At 40.8% G+C, this 14,468-nt stretch overlaps 1 protein-coding gene across 1 annotated transcript; it reads left to right on the forward strand.

Moving 5' to 3' along the window:
* The first annotated feature begins 933 nt into the window (after positions 1–933).
* LOC135255433 (cortexin domain-containing 1 protein) lies at positions 934–13,935 on the forward strand. Its single transcript, XM_064336613.1, has 2 exons — positions 934–1,579; positions 12,376–13,935. The coding sequence occupies exon 2, from the start codon at positions 12,430–12,432 to the stop codon at positions 12,607–12,609; it is 180 nt and encodes a 59-aa protein (XP_064192683.1). The 5' UTR covers positions 934–1,579; positions 12,376–12,429; the 3' UTR covers positions 12,610–13,935.
* Positions 13,936–14,468: the final 533 nt, after the last annotated feature.

Genomic DNA, 14,468 nt, shown 5'->3' on the forward strand with positions numbered 1-14,468 from the left:
ATTAAATCACCATTCCCACACTGGAGTCTATTCAGGTTTAGCTAAGAAGTCCTGTCACATCACATGCTACCAGGTGATTGTTGAATAAAGGAAGTCCCAGCACGTTTTTAAATTGTGCTTTCTAATTGGAATTCATTTGAAGCTGCGATTGCATCTTGGACAAACCATTATTAGTTGGTGTAATAGGCCATGATGCAGTATTATATAAATATAAAGGAAATGTTCCTTGTTAAAAGTTCCAAAATGTTTCAACAACTTGGATAGCTTTTTCCCACTTAAATCCCTTCCCCCACACATTTCTGTACAGGCCACTGCATATCATTTATCATTAGTTCATTCATTATATCATGTAAAAGATATGTTGCTTATTTTTGTAATCTGTTGAAAACATTTTGTCCCAGATTCTGTCATGAACTAAAAGCAGATGTTACCATTTCCATTAATAAAGTAATACATTTGTTGATCACTGAGTTCACCCAGCTGTGTTTTTGAAAAACATTTAACACTAACATTTAATTGTGCCTCAAAGCCAGGGGCAGTTGATTGGATCCAATGTCCATTAGCCATAAAAAGATCATTGTTATGATATCATAGGCTTACATGTACTTCATGTTTCTCTGTGATCTTGGCAGAGAATATTTCGTTTCAACATCTTTAATGGTTGTCCCACATAAATTTGAATAAAACACATATCTAACAAAAAACATATGAACTATAAGTTAGCTTTTTGATGAAATCTCAGCGTGTGCGAGTATGTGTGTGTGTGTGTGTCTGTTCAAAACATTTTGTTCTTATCACTTTTGCTCTGAGCACACAGGCAGCCATGCATGGGCCTTGTCATGTTTGCCCTTGACCGCAGGTGCAGTACTTGTGTTTTGTATCTGTGCCGGCAGGTGCTACACACTTTGTGGTCTTGCACCTGGATGGGCAGTATGGCTGACAGGGAGGGACCTTCAGGGCTGTGGCTGAGGAAGGGGAACATCTCTGGTAACCTCTGAAGCCCATCCACTCACATTAGCATCACTCCCAGGGTGGATCACACTGTCACTGCCTTCTTACCAGGGAGACTGCATTCGGCAAGAATTCTGTCCAAAAAGATACCTGCAATGACATCTGCCCTAACCTGGAAACTGCACCCCAGGATATTATGGGAATCTTGTAAGTGACTGACACAGGACACAGTGAAAGTCTGTGTAGTGGAGCTGAACAATAAGGCAAGCAGGCAGGCAGAGTGCATCTCTCTCTCTCTCTCACTTACTCACTCACTCACTCACTACCACTCACACACACACACACACACACACACAAAGAGACCGGCGACAGCAGCACTGGGGAGTCAGCAGGAGAAGGAGACAGCTGGGAAGAGTGTGGCAAGCAGAGCAAGGCACGGACTAATGGGACCCTCGCTGCACCGAACGCGTCCATGTGGAGCTGCGGGGAGCTGCCACTTCCTCTCCTCAGCAAAGGCGATGCAGTAAGAAGCTCTGTGTGGTAATGCAGCACCGGACAGCCCTCCTGCTCTAAAGCTCTCCTTGGAAACACTGTTACTTTCTGCTCAACAGGATGTGAGAACCGGCAGGTAGATTTTGTGCTTTTATCATCTCTGCTACTGAGCCCATGCAAACTGTTTTTATTCCCTGTGATACTGAGGCGAATTTGTGTGGTTCTTGCCTAAAGCTGCTTTGAGTCAGAGATGCTGGAAGATCAGGTACTGGGGCAGAGCACTAAAAAAGGACAGCCAATACTTTGTAGTTTGTAAGCCTTTTTGTGATCAAAGCCTTGTGGTCAATTTACATGAGATCTTAGACTCACCATGGTCTGTTGTGCACATCTGACACAAGCAGGGATGAGAAAATGCATTTGCCTTCATGCAATATTTCTGCATTTACTTCTTGAATTATTACTGGATGGTTGTGTATCATATTTGAAAGCAGTAAAAAGTTAGCAATGAGCTACATGAAGAAGCTGGAAAGAATTTTTTTTGAGAGAGAGATTATGAAACAAACAAATCTCTTTTGGTTCTTACCTGGTGTTTCCCCAGTGTGTCATTCTGGAGTCTGTCTCAAAAGATGAAATTTTTAAATTTTTATCCGTCTGATTCCTTATCAAGTTAAATTCTAATTCTTAAAAAAAAAATTGTGTCATCAAGTACAATGTAACAGAAAGATTCATGTCAATTTTAATGAAATTATGGTCTACCATTAAATGGAAGTTCCTCTAAAAACCATTTGCAGAAAGGCACTAGGAGATAACATAATCACAATTAAGCTTTCTAACTCAGGATTCTGTTACCACATAACATGTATAAAAGTAATGGAGTTGAAGTAACAAGTAAAAAGAATTAAATTAAGCCCCAGTCAACAAAAAATAAACAATTCAGTTGCAGCCTCGTTATTTTATTCACATGCATTGGTAATTTTTGTTGACCTTTTGAAACCTCCGATACAGATTAGAGTTGGGCAGTTTCTTCCATCGCTCGTGTATGAATGTATTATTTAGCATTAGCTGATATATATGCAAGACATATTGAGGGTCTTTTTTCTAGTATGAGGTGTTTGTTTAAGGTTGTTTCCTCAGGCATAAAATGAGCCGTTGTAATCAGTCACCTGGGGTACGAAAAGGTCATGAAGTTCCATTGTTGGAATTCATGATTCAGAGTGGGAGGCTGTAGGAAGAGGGGAATTACTGCTGTGTAAATTTTGCCCAAAAACACATTGCATGCATCATTTTTCTGATTACGGTGGGGTCTGTTTCTTGGAATTCAGTGAGGAAATACCTTATTTTGCCTTTTTGGTAAAAGACCAGCTTTTCACTACCTGTCTGGCAGCGTAGGTGGGACAGTACAGATGCTGACTGTGCGAGTTTGCTTTTGGAGTACACTTGGTTGTTGGTGTCTTCCTTCCAACATCACTGCTGGCCCAGCACTCCGGTAAACTGCTGAGGTCGTGTCTCTTTGAAGGGGGCATGAAAACTAAGGGAGGTATTTTGACATCATGCTGCCAACGGAATGTTGAAGTACATTACATGCCTGAGGTCACACCTCGCATGTCCTTGGTGGTCGACTAGAGGGAGGGATCCCTAGAGCATCTGTTCTTTGTCACTGCTAAAGAAAACCTGTGTCTCGTCTGTGTTAACAGACGCAGCGAGGGTCGTTGCACAAGTCTGCTGGCACAAAATCAGATCTGTACCAAAATCAATGGGCTGTTTTGAAATGTTTGTTACTGTCAGTTTTTACCCCACTTGACTACACTTTAATGGACTTCTTTCATGGATATAACATTGTGAAATAGGTTTTGGGGAATGGCTTTGGGTAGTGCACTGCATAAAAAAAATTACTTTATGAGAAATGTTTTAAAAACTTACTTTTAGATGGGAGGACGCACCCTTTTGTCAAGGAAACGCAGTGAGATTTTTCTGAAAATTTACATTACAATAAATGTAATTTACAAACCCTTCCTATAATTAAACGAGATCTGCGCAAGATTGATACATTGTCATTCTCTCATATAATGGAGAGATTAGCTGTTCCTCTCCTCCCTTGAATTAGGTCCCCCTGTTGAAGACTGAAGATTCTCTAATCTCTGCAAGCTGTTCCTTCAATCAGCGGCCATGAACGGTGGGGCAGCGTAGTTAGCAGGAGTGAGCTTAGCACACTCACAGGGAGCCTGTCTCGCACTGTGGCTCCTCCCTAATACCTCCGATTTGAGTCACCGATTCGGAGTGTCTGATCTGAAATCTGTTGGTATCACGGTGCCTTGCACACGCCTCACTTCAGCGGCAGCTGTCTCAAGCAGTGAGAAGTGTAATTACACTGCACGCTTTCTCAAGGTGCCTCAGAAGCAACTTCTCCGGAAACAGCTCCCTCAGCACAGCGAATCTGTAGCAGAAGCCAGTGCGTTAAGTGCGCTAAAAATTATTCTGATTTCACACCTTGCTGTTTCAGCCAATTCCCTACAGATTAGAACTACAAATGCTTAGCGCCAGGGTTTCCATTACCAGTGCAGTGAAGAATTATAAGCAGGTTCTCTCAAAGCTGTCTTCAAATTAGACATACTCAAGTAGGAAGGCAAATGCGTTTCCCTTGTGAATGCGGTGGCATCTCAGGTTATTTTTACAGTTAGCAGGGATGAGCATTTGAACCAGTTTCGTGTCACCAGCCTCAGAGTTTACATTCAAAAGAGGTAGTGTCCCAATGATAACAGAGTAAGAGGGTTTCATACACAGAGCTGATGGAGCTCTGATGTTCTCTGCCTGGTCAGCCAACCTCAGTCTAGGGGGAGAAGGAGATGGAGCGCCCGTGCTTGCACCCCCCTCAGAACTCCTCAGGACACACGCTCACAGTGGATGGTCAGTGTCAGTCAGGAGGAAACTATAACTGACATGGAAAAGTGCTGAGAGAGGCAAGCCAGGAAACCTTGTCAGGGAAATTTGGTCCTGTCTCTGATACTGCAGTGAACGTATTTATGGGCCTAAAGCTTGTTGCCACCACTACCATCCAGAACCCCACCCCCCTCCCAAAAAAAACTTTAAAAAATAAATAAAAATCATGCCAAATCAGCAACACTTTAATTCTTTACTAAAACAGCAGAGCTACGGGTTTTGAAATCGATGACCAGACTCCCTCAAGTATTATTGGTCTGAAACTGCAAGCCAATTGTGTTCAATTCATTACTTCCTGATACTTGCCAGGCATTGTCCCCACGCAGTTTGTAATCTTTAATGGGAAGGGAACATCTGAAACAAAGAAGATTAAGGAACACACACACACACAGACAAGCACACACACTCTCTCTCTCTCTCACACACACACACACTCACTTTTCAGCAGGATATATCACCTCTTTGACTGAAGGGTCCTTGCCACTGCCCACATGACTTTGTTGCAATGTGACTCTCTGTAGCGAACAGTGACTGTAGCAAAGCTAGCAGACATGGCAGATGTCTCACATGCCTCACTTCTCCATGGCAGATGGCCACAGTGAATGGAATCATGAGCCAGAACTTTTATACCCTTATATGAAAGGAACAGGAGTGGAATTAGTTTTTTTCTTTTTGTGCTGTGATTACTTTTGCTCGCCTTTTTATCCTCCGTCGGTAAATTGTCATTACTTCCGTTAAATGCCAATGGCCAGTAAGATAAAAAGCAAAAATAGCCTTTCAGTCACAAACAAAGGAATACCTAGTACTCCTGATTGTTTTTTTGATTCCATTTTGTCAACTTGGCTTTTAAGTGCCCCCAAACAACTGGGACGGTTCATCATAGCAAATTGCAAGAAAATACATTGAATGTCATACAATACTAAAGCTTAAATTATGGGGCTGGGGGGAGTAATCTATCTAGCAGCACAGTGGTGTCTGGGCCTGGTGCTTCAACACTAGCTGCTGCATCACAAAGAAAATATACATTTGTCCTGGGGAACAATCTTCCCGTCCACTCCGTAACTCCGTAAGTCATTCGTATTTACTCACGGATGAGGTTCCGTATGGCCTGGCAGGCGTTTGGAGCAAAATCACTTTCATTTATAGCCGATTTGTCATTTTAATTAGAACTCAACGGAAAAACAATTACCATTGATCGCCACGCTCCTTCTTTGATGTCGCATGTTCTCTTTGTCTGTCTCAATCTCTTGCTTTGCTTTCCTAATCCTGTCTGCTGAAGGAAAAAAGCGGTCAGGATCGGGGTATTATTTTTAAAGCACATATCTTTTAGAGGCGACACACATCGATCTTTCTAATGCTGACGATAACAGCATTGGAAACCCATCCATTTTTAAAAATAATGACATGTCATTTTTTTGTGAAAACTGGCATTTGTATTCATCACAAACTCTCCGTGAATGTTCCAGTAGTGTGAGTTATGTTCATTGTCTGATTTATGTTTTTAGATTTATTAGTCAGCTTGACTTCTAACAGCAATTGACCGGACAATCTGAAAGTAAGTGATTGTCCTTGACAAAAAAGTTTTTTTTATATCAAATGTAATGGGTTCTCCAAATGTTACTGTATTCCAAATGTTATCTGTATTCAGCTAAATATATCCACCTGAGCATTGCTTTTGGAGAAATAGAGGACATCTTATGATGGGTAGCCATTGTGCAGCAGCTATACTCCACAACCACTGAAAGTTTGATGCTTGAGTCATGAAAAAGAGATGTTTCCGGTTTTACACATTTTAATTTACAACTTTGGTTTGGCTGCAATTTGGACCGCAAGCAGTTTCACAGATATAGCTCTGTACAGAGGATGTTAATCAAAGGACAAGAAAAGGTATCCATTTTGGAGTCTTTGGTTGACAGGGTCGGTTGTAATTCTCCATTAAATTGCTAATGGCATTACCAAGGTTACATTTCCTGGAGTCCTTGCAAGATTAATACTGACTGTTTTAGTGTGAGGCCAACAGCATACACAAAAAACGATAAGTCTGGATCGAAGAAGAAATTGCTTATTAGTGTGATGTAGGGAAGGCAATTCAAAAATAGCTGACACAGGTACAATTTTCCCTAATCCCTGGAGTTAAGTGTCAGGGGGCTCTTTTCAAATTTTGAGTTGTGGTGGGATACAATATTTAAGTTGGTTATTCTAAGAGATCTTTGTCACTGTGTTTAAGACAGATCTTGTGAAAGGTGTCATCATGTGGGAAAAAATAAAATAATTGGAACATTTCTAAAGTGTACAAGGATATATTACCTTCAAGCATTTGAGATTAAAATATACGTCAATGTAAACTGAAGTAACAAAAAAACCATAAAGTAGATTTACACATATTCCCTGTTTTGTGGATACATAACCCTTAGAATAGAATACAAAAATGTATTGGTACTATGGAAGACAAATAAGATCAGTTATTCTCTGGCCTACAGCAGGCAGAGGAATAGGTCAAAGATGAGGTAAGGACTTGAGGCTAGAACTTAGAGTGTTCAAATCAGAAGGTTGAGCATTGGGTTGTGACTTGTCTGGGACCCCAGAAATAGTAAGATGAAATAGACCTAAGGTCCTTTTGAGCAATTCTAAATTATAAATATGATTTGGTAAAGAAGCCATCTTATCCCATCATTCAATCCTCAGAAGGATATCTTTCTGCCATAGGTCTATTGTGAAACAACCATGCACTGCTTCTGGAAAAAAATTATGCCATTTTGATTATGAAAACTGGATGACATTTCAGTCACACAGATTTTTCTTTTGTAATGCGATCTTCCTTTTGTCATGCTCTAGAAATGCTTTTTGCAAGAAGTGTAAAATTTTTAAAATATTTTATCCAGTGCTCCTCTTAAAAGTCTTTACCTTGTTTCAGCACAAAAAAAGTAATGGGTATGTTAGTGTATCTCACCAAAAACAGACACAACATCCTGCTGGTCAGTGTCATACACCATTCATTTTAGCCCAGGACCTTCTTGCTGTGAGGCGACAGTGCTACACACTGCACCACGTGCTGCTCACCGACACAACATGAATGCAAATAGTTGCACACCTCCTCACTTACGGTGTCAAACTGTGCTGGCCTTATTGAAGAGATCATTGCTGAAGTGAAAAATCAATTAATATTTTTCAATATTTATACGCTTGTTATTATCTTTCCAAGGGGATTTTAGCAATGTGCAGACGCTCGCTCCTGTGAATTTTCCATTTAAAACGTTGAGTTAATCATCAGAACATCCATTCACTCCCTTATTCAGTTCCACTCACCAATCACAACTAGCCTCCCGGTGAAGAAAATATGCAAGGTCTGTTAAAAGCTTCCCTCCATAACTCATTCTGAAGGTCTTCACAGAATAATTAATGTGACAATTACCAGGCTGGGTGGATAAATTAGAGCGGTTTAAAAATGAGATGAGTCATTGGCAGAACTGAAGGGCCAATATGATGAGGAAAGGCTGGGGGAAGTTAGGTCCCTGACTCCAGACCGAGTGAAGTACTGAAGGGCCACCCCTCAAAGCCGAGAGGAGCTCTGTGGTTTACCGGAAAGCTCATTAATTCTCAGCCCTCAGCCCATGTCAGTCTACAAAAAGTCAAAGGGGAATATAATGGCGCCTGGGACATATTGCACATTGTTCACAGTTCCTGTTGCCTTAAGCAACAGTGACCTTAAAATGGATGGAGCAATAATGGATGGACAAAGAAATGTGTGGCGAGCTTTTCCGTCAGTACCAGTTGTAATGGATGAGGATAGAGGCAAGCATTGGCTCCGGGTGCCATTCATTCAGGTGGCCTGTGATTAGAGTGTGAGCAAGAGTGGCATTCTGTGGACCCCTGGAGGTCCTTGAAGGTACTATAGGGGGCCCCTGGCCAGACGTGATATACAATGATTATATATAGATTATAAAACCTATAACGCTTTTTAACCTACGAAGGTGGTCCACTGCATGCCTTTGTGTGTGGGTAGGGGTCCCTGGTTCAGAAAAAGATTTTTAAAAACCCTGTTCTAGGTGGTATCAGTCTGCCATTTGGCATTGCAGTGTATCTTTTAACACCACAGAGGTTCCAAGGCACCTTCATTGTCTGCTAATTCAAGCTTAAGAAGGTGGTTGACTGCCACAATGGAGGAAACCATAGTACATTTGGTTAACAAACATGTTTTTCAAGGCCCATCCAGAGTAAAAAAAAAAAAGTGCTTCCACCTGATTTATACAATGCCAGACATGGCTGACAACCATCTTAGAACATCAAGTGTATATAGAACATGTCTAAAGGACTGTTTCTAATGTGCAGTGTGGGGGATGTTCTTACTTAACTCCCAACATTCCAAATTCATGTAAATCCATTGTTGTCCATTGGGGAACTGGAAAATATGGAAATGCAGTTGGGTGGAAAATCCACTCAACTGCATTTCCATATGATCACCAGTATATTTGCACTATCTACATCATATTTTTGCGCAATAAAAGACTGGAGAGATAAAAACTAGATAAAAAAGCGTGTCTTAAGCCAGGATTTGTGTTACTCTGAATTAAACGAGACCGACCTTTTCAGTGAGACTTCAGCCCTTGTGCATACATCTATCATATCCCTGCTTAAGTTGCCCAAGCCAGCATGCAGAAAAAAGAGGGTAAACTTGGAAGCACAGAAGTTCAAGATAAGAGCACGTATCTCAAAGCGAGAATCAGGGCCATATTTAGCAGACACTCTTATCCCGAGTGATTTACAAGGCTAATTTGGCATGGCACATTAAATGCACATTGCAGCAGCAACAAGAATAGGTGCAAGGAGCCAAGTAAGGTCCAATATTCTGTAGCAGTAATCTCGCTGCCACTGGCTTAAATGAGTGGTGTGTATGTAGTAGCACTGCTACAAAGACACACAAAATCCATTCAATTCTACCTGACAGGCAGCAAATTTACATTGTAAGATGTGTGTAAGATTAGTAGTTTCAACAGAAGAGAGGAAAGACACTGAAGCATTAGCTAAATATGATCAACCGTGGGTGAGTAAATTAGCTCATCTTTCTTTTTCTTTATTACCTCGTTCTGTGCCTCATTTCTCAACTATGCCTCTCTGGAATGATTTACAAGGAGTTACATTTTCAAGTCAGACCCCTATGCTGTATTAATTCTCGTTGTCACATTAATTTGAAAAAATTGATTTGATTGAGTCTCACTGATAATTACAGTGGTATAATGTATAGATTTCAAATGATGAAAATGAACTTCATTCATTTTCATTTTATGCTTGTTAAGTAAAAATATCCAATCCAAATTGTTGTTGCATTGACTGACCGTAAAAGTACATACATGTGAATGGTAAATTAATTGAGTTCTCCTGGTGGTACACCTTGCATATAAAAGGTAGAGTAGTATCATTTATTCATTTCGCTGACCCTTTCATTCAGAAGAATCTAAATGGCTCTATACGGATTAAAATCTATGCAGCATTATAGTTACCGATTTGCCACACATGCCTGCACACCAGATGAAGCACTTCTCCAGTGCATTCACTCTTACAATATCTTCATTATCATAATCATCATAAATTAATTTACTGCCAACAGTAACTACTCGTGGCAGTTCAAGTTAAGTCTTCTCCAGTGTAATGGAATTATAGCTTTTTGTAGTTATTGTTTTTTGTATGTTTAGGATTTTATTCTGCCTTCAGAATGCAGGATCAAAATGAACTCTGGATATGCTGCAGAGTCATTGTTCTGGCCACGGTGCAGTGCCAACAGAATGCAAGGAGCTCTATGTAATATATCTGAAGTCTAGGAAAAGCCAGCATAGATATAAGTCACACACATTACTCCTTATGTTTATATATTCCTACTGTAGCTACATTTTACTTTAAAAAAATAAAGCACAAAGAAATAACATTTTTTTCCCCACATGCACAGCCGTTTTCACATAAAAGGACATTTTGTATTGAACATCCCATAATGCTTTGAATGGACAATTTACATCCAATGATTTATATTGGAGCCAAGTTCAGGCCATTGGATGCTTGCAGTTGTCTGGGTGACTCTTAGCCCATCCTTTATTGTGAAGTAAACATTGGCAGAGAAATATTTGTCAGCATGCTTATCTACCCTCCCATATGCCCTGTTATTATTAGAAACAATAGCTATTGTTTAGCAGTGGCTGATCACATCCAAATAGAGGAGGGAGAGAAGCACCTTTGTATGATAACAACCCTAAGCCTATTTAGAATTTTTATAGTGATGAACAACAGCTCTGCTTTTGTACGCTGCACATGAAATGTATTAAGTATTAAATTGTGGCTCTCTGGTGGTATCCAGTTAATGCGCTGGTTCTCAGTTCAGTGATGGATAGGATTCCATTTTTGGCCTTGCCGTTGATGACTGTGGCTAGGGTACCTGTAGGGATACACATAAAAGGCCATTGCGTTGTCCAGGAAGGGCAGGTTTCAACACTGATGATGCATTCCCTGTGTCATTATGTCTCTTCTGATCAATCAACCATCTACACTATGTCTGCACCACATGCATAAGAAGTACATTTTTTCAGGTGCCACGACTCTGCAGTTCAGCTTGTGGACTGCATGGTGAAAAGACATACTTCAGATAACACAAATGCTAGACCATCTTCCCTTGACCTGACAGAAGTTGTAACAGTCGTGGGAAAAGCATTGATTTGTGATTCAACCCTTCAAATTTGGGAATAAAGGAAATAGGGATAAAGAAGTCGATTCAAAGAATAATAAATAAATGAGCAAATAAACAGAAAATGTGATCTTTAATGTAATCCAACTCAGAGCTGGCCCCTGGCATAAACACTATGCAGTTGATTATGCACTATGCACGATTCAAATTTAAGTGGTGGGTGTGATTTATGTTGGAGCACTTTGCAGCCACAGCAACATTCATGTTTAGGGTCATCAAAACTCTTGGGCCAGCTCTGATGAAACTTATTTAAAGAACCTTATTGTGTCTCTTTGTTATAATGCTAATGATTTAAAGGTGTGGTATGTAAGTTAGGAGAAATGAGCAAGAGCTAGAATAAAACATTTTTTTTAAAGTTCCACCACCTCCCACCCTCTTGCCTCAGTTCTCCCTCCAAAGCTTCTCCCTCCAAACACATGTGGGCGTGCTGCGTGACTGAGTACTAGAGAGACAGGACATATAGAGCGCTGAAAAGTAGGTAGAAAATAAAACACATAACGTTATCATAATAAATGTAAACAATGAACATATAGGTTTTATTTACAGCTATTGGCTATGTCAAGCATAATATTATCGACAAAAATGATTGAGTTTCAGGCGATCTACACATGTTTTGAGTATGTGAAGCTCAGTAGCCAAGGCTTCTTTACTTGATTAAGATTCCTCTGGCTTAGACTGTGGAAACACAATCTAACATCAATGACACTTAACCTCTGATTACTGCACAACAGTATTGAACAAAAGTATCACAAAAGTATTGAAGGCACACACTGATACCCTGAGAGATGCAGACATCAATATCCAGCATTGCACATTTTGGCTTTGTCAATACAAATCTTTCATTCCCACATCAGTCCAATTATTAGGATTAAGTGGGCAAATTGACCACACTACACATTCAAAGTGCTTATGAATTGGTGATTTGGGGCTGTTGGATTGCTCGTTCAGCCACGTACTGTAGACATTTGTTTCGAGTAGGTGGAGGTACCCTGTGGATTTGCAATGGTTCTGTACTGTAATGGTGCCGACAGTGTGCTGTAGTGTACTCAGGGAAGGAGGGTTCCTGCTGGTGGTATTGTCCATGCACCAGTGTCTCCTCTGTTTGATTGGATGCCTGACTCAGCTGTGCATGAAATGTACTCCACTGATGCATTGACTGCAGTCCGCCTGGGAGACTGCAAATTTAAATGATTCAGCGGCTTACAATAATTGGAGTGACTCTCACTCCGCCTGTAATGCCAGTCCTATGTCTCTCCCTCTCATTTCAGATAAGAGATCAGGATGATAGTGGTGGCCCAAATCGATGAGGACAGACCGAAGCAATGGAGGAGCCGACGCCCGACCCTGCCTTCGTTGACGTGGACCAGGGATTAACTTTGGCATGCATCGCCTTTCTCTGCCTCCTGCTGGTGGCCATGATCATCCGCTGTGCCAAGGTCATCATGGACCCCTACAGTGCTATCCCTACCTCCACCTGGGAGGAGCAGCACCTGGATGACTGATGGTGGCCTGGTCAGGCCCACTGCCCACTACTAGCACGGGGCAGGAGTCACTCTCCCAGCACATACACATAAGAGAGGGAGAGGGAAGGGGAGAGAGAGACAGAGAGAGCCCCTCTCTGGGGCTTGCTGATGTTCTGCTCACATGCTCTGACTGAAGTCAGACTAATAGAGTCTTTAGAAAGCTGCTTTGGTCTCTCTCGAAATGATCTTTTATTGTAGAACTGTTACATTACCTGAGCACACACTCATCTACATGATGGCTACCTGCTTAGCTTCTCTGTAGCAAGAAGAGCCCAGTGGCCCCATTCACTAATAGCAACCCCCGTAGGATCCAAAACAAACTTGGGGAAACATTTTTGTCTGGCTGCTGAAACTGTTCTTATTCCTCACATCAACAGGACTAGATTGTATGTTGCTCAGTATGCATTGACCATCTTAGTACATAAAGAAAATCCTGATAGTATACTTGATTAATGAATTTAAAATAAACGTTTCTTCTATTTACACAAAATGAGGATCTTAAATTTGTACCTTTTTTAACAGTCATGACCAACGTTGAGACTCAGTGGACACATGCCTGCTCTTGAAAAGCCGAATAACTATTATTCTCAGTCTGTTAACTTGCAGGGTTCAGTTCCAGAGGTTATCTTCAGAGCATGCACTGCTATCAGTAGCTGATTGGATGCAAATGGTGCTTGGTGCGTCTTGATCCATTGTTTCCAAAGTTTCCACATCAGAAGCTGCTGTGCTTGCTTCTAAAATTATTTCCTGTCCAGGCCATAGTTTGAGAACATTCAACTTTTCCTCTGTTACTCTGAATTCTCTCAGTTTGCTATGACAGTATGTAACATGAGCTTGTACAAAGCTATTTCTTTCTTCATTTGTTTGGTTCCCCTGTGTAATATCTCACAGAAGTGTTATGAATAGCTTTATAAACTATATTCTGAACTGCATGTTATCAAAGTGCCTCAGCTTAAACCACAAAGATTGTCTTGAATAGTTTTGAGCCTTTATAACAAAATAGTGAGTTTAGTGGCAGCGGATGACACAGATATAGGGGCGATATAGCTCAGGAGGTAAGACCGATTGTCTGGCAGCCGGAGGGTTGCCGGTTCAAACCCCGCCCTGGGCATGTCGAAGTGTCCTTGAGCAAGACACCTAACTGCTCTGGCGAATGAGAGGCATCAATTGTAAAGCGCTTTGGATAAAAGCGCTATATAAATGCAGTCCATTTACCATTTACAGATATGGTCTCTGTTTGGTATGAGACAAAATCCAACGAAATGAAGTCTGTCTGTTGTTACACTTAATAAAAAAATGAATTTATCACTGGCTGTTTTTTTTGTTAAGCTTAAAATTTTTAAGTTTACATTGCCCAAATTTAGAACTTGTTATGATAATACTAAAGATGTCAGAAGCAAGAACCTTTGATTATATTAGATATACATCACTTGTGAAATGTCTTTATGTTATTCTCCGGTCAGTAGTATAAGTCACTTAAGTGCTTTTCACCTTTCCAGCTGTGAAGTTTATCCATTCTCCTACCAAGTATCACAAAAAGAGAAAAGCCATATCAATATGTAACTGCTTTAGTAGTTTATCTATATTACGAAGTCTGGCCTCCACGTGGCAGTCATCCATCATTCAAACCAAACATACAGACGGCCATATAAATAAAGAATGTCAGTGCTTTTGATCACAACTTGCAAAAATCAGTTTCGCGTTTCACTGTGGCCAAGATATGCCTTCAATTAGAGTGATTAATCACTAGGCTCCTTTGCAGCCGGAGGTGAGAGTATGTGACTTGGATGGAACTGCAGTGTTTATATTGTAGCACCTTTCAGTGAGTCAGGAGCCCG

Source organism: Anguilla rostrata, chromosome 5 (assembly GCF_018555375.3).
Source record: "Anguilla rostrata isolate EN2019 chromosome 5, ASM1855537v3, whole genome shotgun sequence".
NCBI lineage: Eukaryota > Metazoa > Chordata > Actinopteri > Anguilliformes > Anguillidae > Anguilla > Anguilla rostrata.

Excerpts from the sequence above, each read along its gene's own strand:
- LOC135255433 (XM_064336613.1), top strand. The coding sequence starts at position 12,430 with ATGGAGGAGCCGACGCCCGACCCTGCCTTCGTTGACGTGGACCAGGGA.